A 16,378-nucleotide genomic window follows, 5' to 3' on the forward strand; every position below is an offset into this window, starting at 1 on the left:
AATGGTTTATATAGGCTTAAATCAGGTATTCATACTTAAAGCTTCTAACTAGCAAATTCTCCTATCACCTGAGTGCTTTCCAAGTGCAAGGAACTATTCTAGGCACCAGAGATGAACTTGAACCCAGACAGGTGTTCAAGGACTTGCAGTCCAGAGGCAGCATGCATGAAAGCAATAAATCACAAAACACTGTCCAGGGTGCCATGTGAGTAAAGACCACCTGCCTGCCTGAAAGACTTAGGGGAAGAGCACCAGGTGAGATCTCAAGGATAAGGATTTTCTTAGGAGACAAAAGGAAGGGAAGGGTATCATAGAAAGCAGGAACAGTTCAACAGACAAGAGATCTGAGAAATCAGCTGTCTGGATAATGGCTTATTATCCGTGTGAGGATAGCAGAGAAAGCAGGACAGTCAGGTAAGAAACCTACCAGAAAGGCTTTACGTATCACATGACAAAAAATGATTTCATTCTGAAGTAACTGAAAGCTTTTCACAGCAAAGAAATGAAATAATCTGATCTGTATTACCAAGATAAGACCAAAAGGAATTGGGACATGGCACAAAATCCATGAGAAAGTTCAGTATAGTGTTACTTTGCTAGGGCTGCCATAACAAAACACTACAGACTGTGTGGCTTAAACAACAGAAATTTTTCACAGTTCTGGAAGCTAGAAATCCAAGGTCAAGGTACAGGCAGGATTGGATTCTCCAGAGGCTTCTCTTTTTGGTTTGCAGATGGCCTCACGTGGTCTCTTCTCTATATGTGTATATCCCTGATGTCTCTTCCTTTTCTCACAAAGGCACCAGTCATATTGAATTGGGGTTCCACTTAATGGCCTCTTTTTACCTTACTACCTCTTTAAAGGCCCCATCTCCAAATACAGTCATCTTCTTAGGTAATGGAAGTTAGGACTTCAACCCAAGAATTGTGCAGGAACACAACTCAGTCTATAATACAGGGACTAGCAGTAAGAATGAGTAAAGGAGGATAAATGAAGGATAGTTGAGAAGGAGAAATCAAATACTTGACTGGTGAGTCAGGTATACACAAAAGATGAGGAGTTCTGCTTGATCTCTGCTTTAGACAATCAGGTATATGCTGGTGCCATTTGTCAAAACAAACAAACAAACAAAGAAGGAGGCTTGGTATGTCCAGAAAAGTAAGTTCAAGTTGCATTTGAAGTACTCATTTCTAGTTAACAGATAAGTAAAATTTGGAGCTTAGGAAAAAATGATATATTAATGATATGATATAATCTAACAATATAAATGGAAACTAAGGGTACAGAAGATTATCCAGAAAGGAAACATAAAATAAAAACAGAAGGGAATGGAATTTGGTAAATAACATTAAAGGCTGCATGAAGAAGCCAATAATGAAGGCTGGGAAGGTATATCTAGACAGACAAAGAATCAGAACAGAGTGGCACAAAAATTAAGGGCAAGAAGAATTTAGTGGGAGATGGTTGTTAATCCCTAAGACTTTTTCAGAAAGTTAATGGTATTTTATTTCAAAGATGTGCTTTTTAAGAGTTCTCATTTGTGCTTTTGAGTTTTGATTTGCTTATGTGACTAAACTACAATATTGTTTGTGATGATTTCTCACTATCCAAAATATGTTCAAAATACCCTGTCAATATAACATTCCTTATTCTTTTTGAAAATTTTAAATCTTTAGAATGAAAAAATATCTTTAAAGCAAAAAATGTCAAATATATTAAACTAATCTGTAAACTGATTTTTTTCAAGACTAATCATTCTTGAAAACAGTCACATTTATGTTGGAAGGGAAATTTTGAGGTTAGTTATCTACAACAGTGTATGTGCCTTAAACATTGTAGAAATGGCAAGGTATGTAATGGGTTAATATTTGAACAATGTAACACATCTTGGAATGCCATGGTTTTACAGCACCAGGTAGCCTGAAATCTGTTTGTGAAATATATTTGAATGGCACTACTGATTTAATGTACAAAATAGAAAACAAGTTGCAGAGGGGAGTAACATTTGTCAGTTATATTGTGAGTATTATCTTTAGTTATATTGTGAGTATTATTTTTAGACAATCAGCTATAGACACTTCAGAAATCCACATTACTCTAGAGACCCAAAGGCACAGATACAATTGATTTATTATGTTTTTAAAAAGTGACAAAAGGGAATATTAGTTCTGGAAGGTTTTTAATCAATTCAACACTATTATACACTAGAGAAAAAAAAATTCCCACAAACATTCCCTCACAAAATCCATAGTTTTATATTTACATAGAATTATTATAGCAATTTTAAATGTTAATCTATGATACAATATTATGTCAGATAACATAAAAAATAGTTTTTTTTAATAGCCATGCTCCCATTTTTGATGAAAGCTAGTTAGTTCATCCTAGTGTTAAACAGTTTAAAAATGCATAACAGACGTTCAGCCTTATAAAACCCCTAAGACAGAGGGTGTCAAACAGAATAAACAGAGGGCTCATCATCACTTATGTCTGAATCATCTTCATCTACTCCTTCAATGACTGATTTCTTCCCTTTACAACAGGATACAATTAATCCAATCAAGAATACCTGTAAATTTAAAGAAGTTACATGTTAGTTCTTAAATATAAAATCATTCAGAAAGTAATGAATAGAATATCTAATGTTATCAGTACGATACAAATGGGAAATTAAGGATCAAATCATACCTAGGTGTGATGCCCGTACTTACCCCCAGAAAGGCCCAGTTACCAAAATAGTATGCTGCACTAAAGAACCAGAATTTGTGAAGGAACAGGTATGTCCGGGTAACAGTACACTGATCTATAAAAGCAAATAAAGGACTATGATGAGATATTTTCTTTTTTGAAATGGACTATTAATACTTTATCTAAAAGATTATTAACCAAATAATGACCAAGGTCAGTAAAATATTAGAGACAGGATTGAAATCTAGGTCGTTCTCCAAAGTCAACTCTTTCAGTACCCTTACTATAGTGTTAAATTACCAAATAATAGGACATTAAAAAAAATGAATGCCACCACTGTAATCCTGGCTTTTAAGTATAAAACATATATATATTGGCTAGTTTAATTTGAAAAAGAAAAAAGCATTTTAACCTGGAGTGCCAGATATCTGCTAAAACAAGACAGATAAAAATTCTCCTGATGAAGATAAAACAAAGTAATCAGAATTGATTATAATTAAGTTGTACTTTTCTAAGAATCCAATTTTCAGTACAGCTCAGATTTTAGAGTTTTTTGAGATTTATTTTTTCTTTTTAAGAATGTTGTTGAAAAGGCTGCTGCTTTTTTAAATACAAAATTGTTATTTACTAATATGCTTACTGTTTGAATTTTAGATTAATATTATAACTTGAATTAAAAATACATCATACACCCAAATGAATCATTCACATACCTTTCTCTCTCAAAACGTAACTCTTTAAAGAGACTGGTTATTTATCATTTGTGTCAGACTCCATACTAGTTTTATCCAAAGAGTATCTCCATTAGCTTACAGAGTCCTCTAACCATATACACATATATCTAATATTTATTAGATATATCTAATACATATCTAAGGAAATATTTGTTTATTAAAACCATTCAGATAAGTCTGGGGCAGCAATAATATAATGTACCTGACTGAAAAATTATATATGCAGCAGCTAATAGAGGATTCTAATCTTCTAAACTTCAGAGGGTCTTTATTCATTATAGAGGAAAATTTTTATCTTACAAGGCAACTTTTCAGTCTGTTAATTACAAAAAAAGATTATGATTTCTGCATATTTTAAACAAAATTGATAATGGCAAGAAATTCCACATGCAATTGGGAGACCAATATCATATCCTATAGCTGATTAAGAAAATAAATACTGTTGATTTCTAATTTTATGAATTCTCTTCTCATCATCAATAAATGCTATAAACATAAAATTGAGCTGGGAAATCTGTAGTGCAATTTATTACCCAAGGGTTCTAAATCGCTTTATTTGGGGGCTGTCACATGGTTTTCTGAAAGTAGCCTTTAGGTTATGGTTTATGCAAGTACAAGATTTGTTATGTCAAGTTTTAGATATGTTACATACATATATAGATAATCTAAATCTTATCTACTCTAATCCCTTTCACTGTACTTCAAACTTTATTTCTGAATTGTTCAATACCAAACTGGACAAAGCAATCATTTTTTTTTCTGGCAGAGAAACATGCAGTTTAATAAGGAAGCAATCTCTTCCTTTCATAAGCAGGGACCACCTATCTAATGATGATATACTGATCCTCCATCAAGGGCCTACTTCATATTTTGCTCTCTCTCTCAACAGAAAAGTCTAGAAGGAATATTCAAAGCTCTCTAACAAAAACCAAAAAGGCTTCAAGCAGCAGTGTCTAAACAAATGTTTCTCTCCCATCCTATGGTTACCAGCACCCAAGATTATACTTGGGTGCTGTGCTGAGATGAGAGCTCAGTCTAACAGAGGAGAATCCCAGAGAGGAAAGTCATTAGTCATTTACTCTGCTCCCACAGTATTTTATTCTCACCTCTATTACAGCTCTTGCTTCAAAGTAACAGAATTACAAGCATACCTCACAGATATTGCAGGTTAGGTTCCAGAGCACCTCAATAAAGCGAATACTGCAGTAAAGCAAATCAATGAATTTCTTGTTTTCCCAGTGCATATAAAAGTTATGTTTATACTAAACTGCAATCTACTAAGTGTGCAATAGCATGCTGTTGAACAATATACATACCTTAATTAAAAATTTTAATTAAAATTTTAAAAATTTTTTTAAAACCATCACCTGAGTTTTCAGCAACTCATAATCACTGATCACAGATCACTGTAACAAATATGATAATAATAAAAAAGTAGGGATTTTGTGAGAATTACAAAATGAGACACAGACACGAACTGAACAAATGCTGTTGTATTATGGCACCAACAGACATGCTCAGAGTTGCTGCAAATCTTTAATTTGTAAACAATATAATACATTTTTGTACAAATACACTTTGTAATCTGCAAAGTGCACTAATGCAAAGCACAATAAAGCGAGGTACGCCTGAATTCAATTTGCCACTTTTCCCATTAGATAAGCTTGAGTACTCCATCAGTGTACTTGGCATTCATATTTAATGTAACTGCCAAAGTAAGCTAAAAATTTTTAAAAGGGGTGTTTTATTTAAAAATTGTATTGCTAAATAATACCTTTTCTAATTAACTAAAATCTGACAATATTTCAAGGATGTCAAAACAAGACACTTGCATATGTCTTGAAAATGAAGTATAACTAAAATGTCCAGTATGGTAAAGGAAGAGCCCAGACTCTGGTGTCTGACAAACTTAGTGTTGGATATCATTTGACCATTTCTTTGCCATGTGAATGGGCAAATGTGGACTGTTGAGACTATCCTTATAAAATGGAAAGATCACCATACTTCTGTACAGGGTCATTCTAAAGACTAAATGAGGTATACCAAAATCTCCATGTAAAGTGGTAGTTAATATTAATTTTCTTCCCCCTCCTAAAGCATAACTGAACCCATGATAAAGAACATACTTAAGAGTAGCTCAAGTGGTCTCACGAAAAACAATTATTATTAAGATTTTTAAAGTATATGAATGGCTTAGGCATTAGTATCATAACTATTGTGTCTATGTTCATTATTTTTATGTCTCTATAGTCAAAGTGTCACCACCCAGACCCCAAGGCACTACATTTACTGCTCACCTGCTTATATTCACTAATCTCTGTCTTATGTTTTTCCTTAAGCTCTTCTTTCTGGCTTACCTCTTAATTCAAGCAAATGAAACTGGAATCCACCCCTTAGGTGATGGTGACTGCCCTGAGAAGACCTCTCACCAGACCAGACCACCCAGACCATTTAAGCTAAACCCCTAACTTGTGCCGGTGTAGATGGAACAAGAAATGATCCCTGGAATGATCAGCAATTACCTTTACTTCATTATAATACTAAAACCTCTATCCAAGGAGGAGCCTTAGCCTCATTTACATCACATATATGTATAGACATGTTATTTTAAGGTTCATGCGTGACCTTATGCTTCCTCTACATATGACTAGGTTTCCCTATCTAATTATTCATCCTAATCTTTTTTTTTTCATTTTTTAAATTCTAACCTTAAACAAATGGTATTCATTCACCCATTCTTGGGGAGTCAGAGATTTATAAGCATTCCCCATGATCTCCTTATTTGGTGCAAATGAAAGTTTTTTGTGTGACAACTCAACCTGGTGTACTTTCTAACTCACCAAGGAGAGAATTCATGTTGGTTCAGTTACAAATTCAGATATAAATGGATTTGGCAAAATTTAAATGTGTATAATTCACTAATACGGTATCTGCTAAACAGTAATATACTTTTAAATAAAAATAATCCATTTGAACATTTCAAAAATGAAGAGAGGAACAAGCTGGGACTTGTGCAAAAAATGGTGTTAACAATTATTTTAAAAATAAGAACAGTATCTTCCATGGCTTAAGTATTATATAAGTTTAACCCTACAAGTATAAACATGTTTGAAAAAAGTTTTTCAACCTTCTCAACATTGCTACAATGTTCTAAACTTAAAAAATAAAAGTTCTATTACTCATTTCCATACTGAAAGACATTTCTGGAGTCAAAACAGAAATCTCAGGTCCAGAACAGGGATTATAAAATAGAGGCTGAAACGGCAGAAGCAAGTCAAATCAACTTATTTCTCCATGGAGGTCTAACCAACCATTCAGTGACATTTTAACTTGGTTTATCACTACTGATTCTTTTGCCCACCACAAAAAAAACATATCTCATTTTTCCTATCACATTATTTTACATGTTTACTATTTTTAAAGGTTGTAAATTTGACACAAACCTTCTAAAATAAGATTAAAAGGTAGTCATGGTTAGGGTTCATGTTGAAAAATGACACTGGACCACAAATCCCTACACACAGTGAGTATGTAACAACTCTTCATAGCTATTTTTATATATAACATATATATCATTATGTTTATATTGATATAAAGTGAACCAAGCAAGAGTTTTGGTTAATAAGTGCATGCATATATTTTATATTCAAGTGATGATTCCACAGTCAATCAACAGAGGGGGCTTTTCTCTTCACCATCTGCAATCTTCTAGCTGTTTACCTGAGTTATGGATATCAAGGAAATCTATGGATGTCTTTCTACAGTTATCTAAAAAAATTATAATTAAATATTTTGTTAATTATTTTTCAATTTTAGAATGAAAGAGTGCAAGTGGGGTAGAGGGGCAGAGGAAGAGAGAGAGAATCGCAAGAATGCTTTCCCCTCAGCATGGAGCCCGATACAGAGCTTGATCCCATGATCTATGTGATCATGACCTGAGCCGAAATCAAGAGTCAGATGATTAACACATCGAGCCACCCTGGTGCCCCTATAATTAAGTATTTTGAACTTGGTTTGACCCTCAAAGTAAATTTAAATCACTAGGTGTTTCATTTAAGGACTGTGTTCTAAAATCAAAAGTGTTCAGCAAACTTCTGTTGTTCCTCAAAAGGACATCTAAAAGTTCTAATTAAACTAAAGAGTACTATTAACAATGAAAAATTAAAATAGGGTTCAGATAGAAAAAAATTTTTCTGACGACAAGGTGGCCACACAAAAAATATCAAAATTAAGAGCCAAGAAAAGATATCTGGAGCACATGAATAAAATAAAATACTTTTGAATACTGACACTACAGTCTACCCTTCCTCCATCTCTTTTCATTATCATGGAACAAATAACAGAAAGTGAAATTAAATCTTTAATTTTCATATAACGGCAGCCATTATAAATACAACTGATAAATTTCATATATATGAAAAATGTATTTCCTGCTTCCTTTTAAATTATTTGTTATGTCATTGGGTTTTTTTTCAATATTTATTTTTGAAAGAGACAAAGAGAGAAAGAGAGAGGGAGTGAGCAGGGTAGGGGCAGAAAGAGACAGAGACACAGAATCCAAAGCAGCTAGCAGCAAAGAGCCCGATGCGGGGCTCAAATTCATGAGCCATAAGAGCATGACCTGAGCCGAAGTCAGATGCTCAACTGACTGAGCCACCTAGGCACCCCCATTATGTCACTGTTAATGTATGCTGACTGCCACTAAGATAACTTTGGTTATTAACTATGATAGGTCACATCTTCTAATTTAAATATATTTTTAAAACACGTAGTGTTGATTTAAGCCACAATTAAGTCATCATGTTATACCTTCACCTGAAATCAACTCAGAATTAATTATACTCTATATCTGTACTTCGTTTATAAAATGAATCCTTCTATTATATATGCATATATTGAGAAGACCTTTGAGGAAATTCACATACCATGGAGAATGAACTTTAAATTTTTTAAAAATGTTTTTATTTCTGAGAGAGAGAGAGAGAGAGACAGCGTGAGCAGGGGAGGGTCAGAGATAGAGGGAGACACAGATTTTGAAGCAGGCTCCAGGCTCTGAGCTGTCAGCAACAGAGCCTGACACAGGGCTCGAACCCACAAACCACGAGATCATGACCTGAGCCGAAGTCGGATGCTTAACCGACTGAGCCACCCAGGCGCCCCGGAGAATGAACTTTAGAGCAAATATTTTGTCTGACAAAAAAATGGCATAAGACTGGATTATTTAGAATGCCACTTCATTTCTCATGGTTGCCCCTGATTATGCTAACTCTGATTTCTGATTAGGGTCTTGATACTACTGAATATTTAAAATACACATGTAAATCTTAACTGTACACAGGCTAAGGAACTTGATTTTACTGTGATATGATTAGGAATTATTTATCAAATGATTTTAAGAAAGGGAATAACGTGTGGAGTGTAGACTGGCAGAGGGGATTGAGAGTAGATAGAGGTTCACTAAATTAGGAGACAATCTGAGTGAAAATGTGAACTGTCAGGTTAGAAAAACAGGCTGGACTGAAAGGTTTCAGAAGTAAAATTCCAGTATATCACTGTTTTATTGTCAAATATGTATATGAAACATATACATATAAAAAGCTTTGAGATACTAACTATATACATAGTTTATAAAAGGGCAGAAAATTTTTGAAATCTGTAATAAAAACCAAAGTTATATATTTATCTTAAGATTTAACAAATGGAGGTGCCTGGGTGGCTCAGTTGCTTGCGGGTCTGACTCTTGATTTTGGCTCAGGTCATGACCCCCGGGTCGTGGGATGGAGCCCTGTGGAGCCTGCTTAAGATATTCTCTCTCTCTGTCTCTTTCTCTCTCTCTTTCTCTCTCTGCCCTTTCTCCCACTCACTCACTTTAAAATAAATAAAACAATTTTTTTTTAAATTAACAAATAGCATATAGTTAACTCAGTATTTTGTTAAATTTCCCTGGGGAAGCTGAGTAAAAGGGAAAGAATGGTGAACATCAAAAATCAAAATTCTAAAGGAAACAGTTTTATTATATTTTATGAATACAAACTATATCAGGTTAATAAAGATAGCACTTCTCAGATGTTTGACACTAAGCCACGAGTTTTATAGTGATTATTTTTAAGAACCAGTATAACTTGTGTTGAGTTCGGATTACATTTAAGTAAGTTTAAGATATTTCAAAGATGGCTCAGTGGGTTAAGGGTCTGACTTCGGCGCAGGTCATGATCTCGCGGTTTATGGGTTGAAGCCGCGCATCGTGCTCTATGCTGACAGCTCAGAGCCTGGAGCCTGCTTTAGATTCTGTGTCTCCCTCCCTCTCTCTGTTTCTCTCCACTCCTGCTCCATGTCTCTCTGTCTCTCAAAACTAAATAAATGTTAAAAAAAATAAAAATAAAAAAGATATTTCAAAGGTGCTAAATTATTTAGTGCTCCAAGAAAGAATGTTCCTAATTTCATTTGTGTTACTCACCGGTCATATAAATTTATAAAAGGGAGTTATAAAGGTAAGCATTAGCATATAACCTGTAGAAATAATCACAAACTTATTAGTAAACTCTAAATTAACCAGATTTACTATCTATTAGTCTTAATTGACCATGGACAGTCAAATAAAGAAAAGGAATAGAAAACAGTTGTTTTCCACTACCTTTTTTTCATGTAGAAAAAGTTTAGTGGATATAGTAGAAAATATTAAAGTTGAGGGATAGAAAACGGAGTATCAGTTTCTTTGTAAGTGACAATATGATAATATGTGCCTGAGGTATACAGTGATAGGACAGACTGACCTTCTGAGAACTAAAAACAGAGAGAAATCTACATGTGATTGTTTAAAGAAACAAAAGACTGATGTTTTAGGAGTTAGCAACCTTAAGGAAGAATCTGCATATTCGTGGCTGAGAGGTTTCACAAATTACCTAGACTGGTTTTGGCATAGACTCCAGAGAACTTACAAAGCTTATACCTAATTAACTTCACTCTTCTTAGTTGAACTTTTATCATCACCTAGAAAAAGAACTTTGATATCAAGAGACTCTTGGGATCTCAAGCAAAATCCAAGAAAAGTGATGCTCTGGTCAATAACTAATTTTCTGGTCTGCATGGCAAACTCACTTGACAATGGACACAATACATGAGGCTATCTCAGCTGGATTTTACCAGCCAATAAGATCAATGAGGCCCTCTTTCTGACTCCATGCCTACCTAGAAACTATGTGACTATAAGTCTGATTTTCCATACAGATTCTTTCTCTCTGGTGAGAGTTCACTAACCCCAACCTTCTAGTCTCTTTGATAGTTATGCTTCCTATGGTAAATTAATAAACTCACAGCTGGCTAATACATTAGTTTCTTCTCTGTTCAGTTATCTGAAGCCAAATATAGATGGTGATTACCAATGTATGGTAGTATTTAATGGGCAGATTTAAATCGAATAAAGCTATCAATTCACAAACTTATTATCTGTCAAGTAAAAGATTATAAATTTAGAGTACTTAACCATGAAGGACTATTTCAATCTGTTGAGAACAAAGCTTTTTGGTTCAAGATGACAGACTGGGCACGGTCATTTGTCTCTTGTCCTTCCCAGGACCTCATTAAAGTTAAGAGTAGAGGAATAAAGCCAAGAGCAATCTTTTAACAGCAAATAGAATGGGAAGAAGGCCATCAGGTGATTAGAGATTTCAACAATAATCTGGAAGGTGAAAAGCCACATTTAAAAGCTTTCCAGTAAAACAACTGGTTTCCCTCCTATTTATTATAAAATATAATTTAGGGATCATTAGAAACCTCAGTCACAGAATTACCACGATAAGGCTTCCTAGTTCCTGATACTTAAATACAAATTAACATAAATATGAATACATCATCAGATATATATAGAAAATATCAGCATGAAGGAGAAAGAACAAGATAAACAGAATTGTTCCAAGGCAAACAGAATTGTAATTTTATTTAAAGGAAACCATTATGAAAAATTTATAAAACCTCAAGATATTGAAGATGATATTACATCCATAAAACAAAGATGTTTGAAAAAGATCAGAACAATGAAGTACTTGAGGAATCTAAGACTTTGTTATATGAAATAAAAAATTCAGGATATAGTCTGAAGATGAAGCTGAACACATACTTAAGTATCCAGAGTAAAATGGAAGGCATAAAATATGAACTATGGATAAGGCAAGTGATCAACTGAAAATATCCAGCAACTAATGAACATAAGCTCCCCAAGAGAAAGTGGAGAAGAGAGAACTTACCAAGTTAGCTTCAAAAGAAGAAATAGATTGGCATTAGATCTCTCACCAGTTAAAAATGAAAGACAGAAGATGATGCAATGCCTTTAAAATTCTAAAAGAAATAACTTCTTATACAGAATTCTAAGCACAACCAAACAACCCACCATTTATATCAATTGAGGGGAAAATAGTTTTCAGACATACAGGCAGTTTCTGATGTGTATTTCATACAAAGCATGTCTTTTTTTTTTTTTTTTAACTCAAGTAAAGTTAGAGGCATGGGGGAGGAAAAAGATATGGCTTATAATGAATCAAAAGTCCAATGAATAGAAATTATAACATTATAGAGGGACAGCAGATTCAGAAAGCAATTGAACCAAATAAAAGGAAGTCAATAGGTACTTAAAGTACAATGGATTTCATTCAACAGATAAAGTAAGCTACAGGATGGTAGGTATAGTAATATCTTATGATACTTTAGTAATATTTTTTTAAAAGTAAAAGAAAAAAAGTAGTTTAAAACAAAAAAAGTAGTTTAATTCCAAAAATTGTTGTTTTGAGAGAGACAGAAAAATATACTTATATAACATTTTCTTAACCTGAAGGAGCTTACAGTCCTATAAAAAAGGGTAGAACAGGGGTGTCTGGCTGGCTTAGTTGGTAGAGCCTGTGACTCTTGATTTAGGGGTCATGAATTCGAACCCCATATTGGGCAGAGAGATTATTTAAGAAAGAGTAGAAAAGAGATAAGATATATAAATGACTGTAAGTTAAGACAGAGTAAGGTAATGTGATAACAAGTAAATGTTATGGGAATTCAAAGAGAAAAAAGCAGACCACATGTTTGAAGGTTCAAAACAGAAGGTCAGGTTTGAAGTAAACGTCAGATAGTCAGGATTTTGGGTGATGAAAACAGGCAGGATGATGCAGAAACTATTTGTGACATTTCAATAACAAATAGATAAAAAGTAAAAGGTGGAAAAGATGGCCATGTTCAGAAAGTATATGAAAAAATAAAAGCTACATATTTGAAGGATGGTAGTAGTGGTAGTGGTAGTCCATCAATCCTAGACTGAATCTGTCAGAGGAAAAGGGGAAAGGCACTTCAGATTTCTATCGAAGGAATGGCATTACAAGAGTACTTCAGAATAGTGTTTTCCACACTGCGGCAAACCCTGAGAAGATTCTGAAGTCTTACCTCAGATTCACTGAATCAAAAATTTTGCATTCTATGTTTAACAAGCCGTTTGGAGACTCAGATACAAGCATAAATTTGATAATCACTGCTTCAGAACAATTAAGCTGATAGCGCTGTGTAGTGTGGATTAGAGTGGAGTACTAGTTAAAAAGTACAGAAATTCATGAGAGATGTCATTCAGGTGAGATCTGAGAGTCCATCTGAGAGTCCATCCCTTAGCAGCTGACTAGGTGTGAAGAAAGAGAGGGCTGAAGGTAACTGTGCTTTGAATGGTGGTAATGTGAGACATAATGAAGTCAGTAAATACAGTCCAAAGGCCACATCTAATAGTTTGCATTCTCTTTACAAGAACTATTCATTTTATATTTTTCATGTTTATTTATTTTGAGAGAGAGGGAGAGAGAGAAGAAAAGGAGGGGGAGAGAAAGAGAGAGGAGAGAGAGTGCACACGTGTGAGCAGGGGAGTGGCAGAGAGAGAGGGAGAGAGAGAATCCCAAGAAGGCTCTGTGCTGTCAGCCCTGAGCCTGACACGGGGCTCAATTCCACGAACTGTGAGATCATGACCTGAGCCAAAATCAAAAGTTGGATGTTTAACCCAATGAGTCATCCAGGCACTCTAAGAACTACTCATTTTTAAACATTTACCAAAATAAGGTAGGCTCTGTATATTATTTTCACTGGACTGATAAATATTATTTAGAGCTACACACAGATAGCTAAAAGGCTCACATCTTTATTTTGCTTACTTTCTTGACCATGAGGTAATGCCCTAACCCCACATACCACATACCACACTTGCTCTCAGCCATAAAGGAAATCTAATGAGAAAATGTGCAATGACTAACTAGTGAGATAATAAGTTATCACTAGTTCCCAATTTATGAAGAAATACTACAAACCACAAGGTCAAACAGGTTCAATGAAAATATGTATAACCGTAATAGCTGCAAATATTGGTTTTAAAGATAATTATTCTAGATGTTATCTAATAAGTAAATATAAAATATTAAATAACATTATCTAATTAAAACACTAAAAAACACAGGTATCAGGGGGGTGCTGACAGTGTGGAGCCTGATTGGGATTCTCTCTCTCCCTCTCTCTGACTCTCCCCTACTCTACCTCAAAATAAATAAACATTAAAAACAACAACAACAACAAAACCATCGCATCACCTCTGACCCTTTTCCCTCCTATCCGATACTAGATTCCTCAGCAAAGCCTACTGGTACTACCTGTAAAACACATTAGCATCTGACCACTTCCTGCCACCTGCACCACAAGCTCTCCCTTGGGTTACTGCAAAAGCTTCCTGTCAACCTGTTTTCGTCCTTGGGTTTATTATGGGCTATCTCAAGGTTTGGCAAAGTATAACCCAAGAGTTACATTTCACCTGTTTTTATAAGTTTTATTGGAACATGGCCACAGCCATCCATAATGTATTGTCTATGGCAGCTGTCATGCTGCAGTGGCAGAGGTGAACAGTGTGCCCCACAGAGCATAAAATATTATCTTATCCTTTACAGAAAAAGTGTGCCAAGCCCTGGCCTCTACGCAACACAGTAATCAAAGTGATCCCTTGAGAACATCATGTCATTGTTCTACTTACAATCTTGCATCTGAAAGTTAAGAGCGCAAGTCCTTAAACTTGACCGCTTCCTGTTCCTCTGCCTCCTCCAGGACACTCCCACTCTGCACTTGCTGTCACTTGGGTCTAGAATGCTTGTCCCCGGATAGCTGCCTTTGCTCCTCACTTGTTTAAGGTCGTTTTGCTCAAATGACAGCTTCTCAGTAATAATTTCCTTTCTACTCAAAATTTCCAATCGTCCCTCCTCTGGGCACCACTCACTCTCCTTTAGCCCTTTGTCTCTATAATACTTAACATTTGACATACTTATTTGTCTTCTTCTACTAAGCAAGCCTCATGGGGACAGGAATTTGACTGTTTTGTTCACTGCTGTATAACAAATACCTAGAATAGTGTCTGACATAGTAGACATCAATAAACATTTAAGTGAAAAACCACAGGAATAATAGGTAAGTAAAATTAAATGATCATATGGAATCCTAGAATCCTAGACATCTATAAATTTATCTTCGAATTTCAAGACAAATAGGACTGTAATCTTCAGTGTTACTAAAAAAGATTATGTCAATATCTTCTAAAGATGTGCAAACTGCAATAGCCAGTACTTAATGTTGGATTTCTCAAACAGGGTAACTTTCTGAATAAGGCTATCAAAATAATCACAATTTTAAGAGATGACTTATCGTTAACTTCCCACCCTCAAATTTTCAGAGTATAAGACAAAAAGGCCATATAGTTTTTCTTTTTAGGGCCACTGCCCTAATGTGCTTGAGTCTGAGGGTAAGGATGACATGTATTCTCCAGAACTGTATCTTATTAGTTACAAAATTTCAGAAAGCTAAAATTAATTAGCTTCACCCAATATGGGGTAGGAGGTGTTAAACTGATAGTCCATATTCAAATTTTCCTTTTAAATCACCACAGTAAGAGTCTGCTATCATTTTCATTTCAAATTATATTTATGGACCACCCAAGTGGACACAGCACCGCAAGAGACATTATCAAATAGTCATCACAAAACAGCAATGTCCTGTTTATAAAAAAAAATTTTTTTAAACATTTATTTATTTTGAGAGACAGAGAGAGACAGAGCATGAGCAGGGAAGGGGCAGAGAGAGAGGGAGAAACAGAATCTGAAGCAGGCTCCAGGCTCTGAAGCCCAGCCCTGGGCTGTCAGCACAGAGCCCAATGTGGGGCTCAAACCCACAAACCGTGACATCATGACCTGAGCTGAAGTCAGACACTTAACCGACTGAGCCACCCAGGCAACCCAGCAATGTCCTTTTTTTGACCTCAATCCTTAAGGCTTAGGATCTAATGAAATCTCTTGAGCAGCTTCATTTTCAGCCTATTAAAACTGGCTTTCCTTAAAATGTGTATTTTATTTGTAAGTATATAAATCAAACATAAAATGTCAATTAGTGTAGTAACTCCTTTAATAATACTGGTTTTTTCTTTTTTAATATTTATTTTTGAGAGAGAAAGAGACAGAGACAGAGACAGAGTGTGAGCAGGGGAGGGGCAGAGAGGGAAGGAGACACAGAATCTGAAGTGGGCTCCAGGCTCTGAGCGGTCAGCATGGAGTCTGATGCTGATGTGGGACTTGAACTCACGAGCCATAAGATCATGACCTGAGCTGAAGTTGTATGCTTCACCAACTGAGCCACCCAGGTGCCACTAATAATACTGGTTTTTAAACAGAGATAAGCATTACCCACAAAATGCATATTTGCTTATAGTCCAAAGTGTGGGTGGGTAAAAAAAAAAAATTTCACCTGAATCCATTGTTAGTGATCATGTAAAGTGCTTTGAGCAGTACTGCATAGTTACCTAGGTAAGACTTCTTCTAAATTAAAATTTCCTGGAACCTCAGAAGCTTAAGTAGGAATAAATGTTCCATATTCAGGGGAAAAGGATGGTACTAAGAAATTTTTCAAAGTTTCAGTA

General features: G+C 35.0%; 1 protein-coding gene across 2 annotated transcripts in view; it reads right to left on the bottom strand.

The window, feature by feature from the left end:
• Positions 1 to 1,987: 1,987 nt before the first annotated feature.
• LMBRD1 (LMBR1 domain containing 1) overlaps positions 1,988 to 16,378 on the bottom strand; it is a 104,932-nt gene continuing 90,541 nt past the window's right edge. For both annotated transcript variants that reach the window (XM_039245808.1, XM_039245809.1), the window contains exons 15-16: positions 2,713 to 2,804; positions 1,988 to 2,570 (exon numbers count right to left, since the gene is read on the bottom strand). In XM_039245808.1, the coding sequence (XP_039101739.1) occupies positions 2,454 to 2,570; positions 2,713 to 2,804 (209 nt within the window). In that variant the 3' untranslated portion in view covers positions 1,988 to 2,453. The remainder of the gene's footprint in view (positions 2,571 to 2,712; positions 2,805 to 16,378) is intronic.

The sequence above is a fragment of the Hyaena hyaena genome, unplaced genomic scaffold (assembly GCF_003009895.1).
Source record: "Hyaena hyaena isolate Hyena2069 unplaced genomic scaffold, ASM300989v1 scaffold_271, whole genome shotgun sequence".
Lineage (NCBI taxonomy): Eukaryota > Metazoa > Chordata > Mammalia > Carnivora > Hyaenidae > Hyaena > Hyaena hyaena.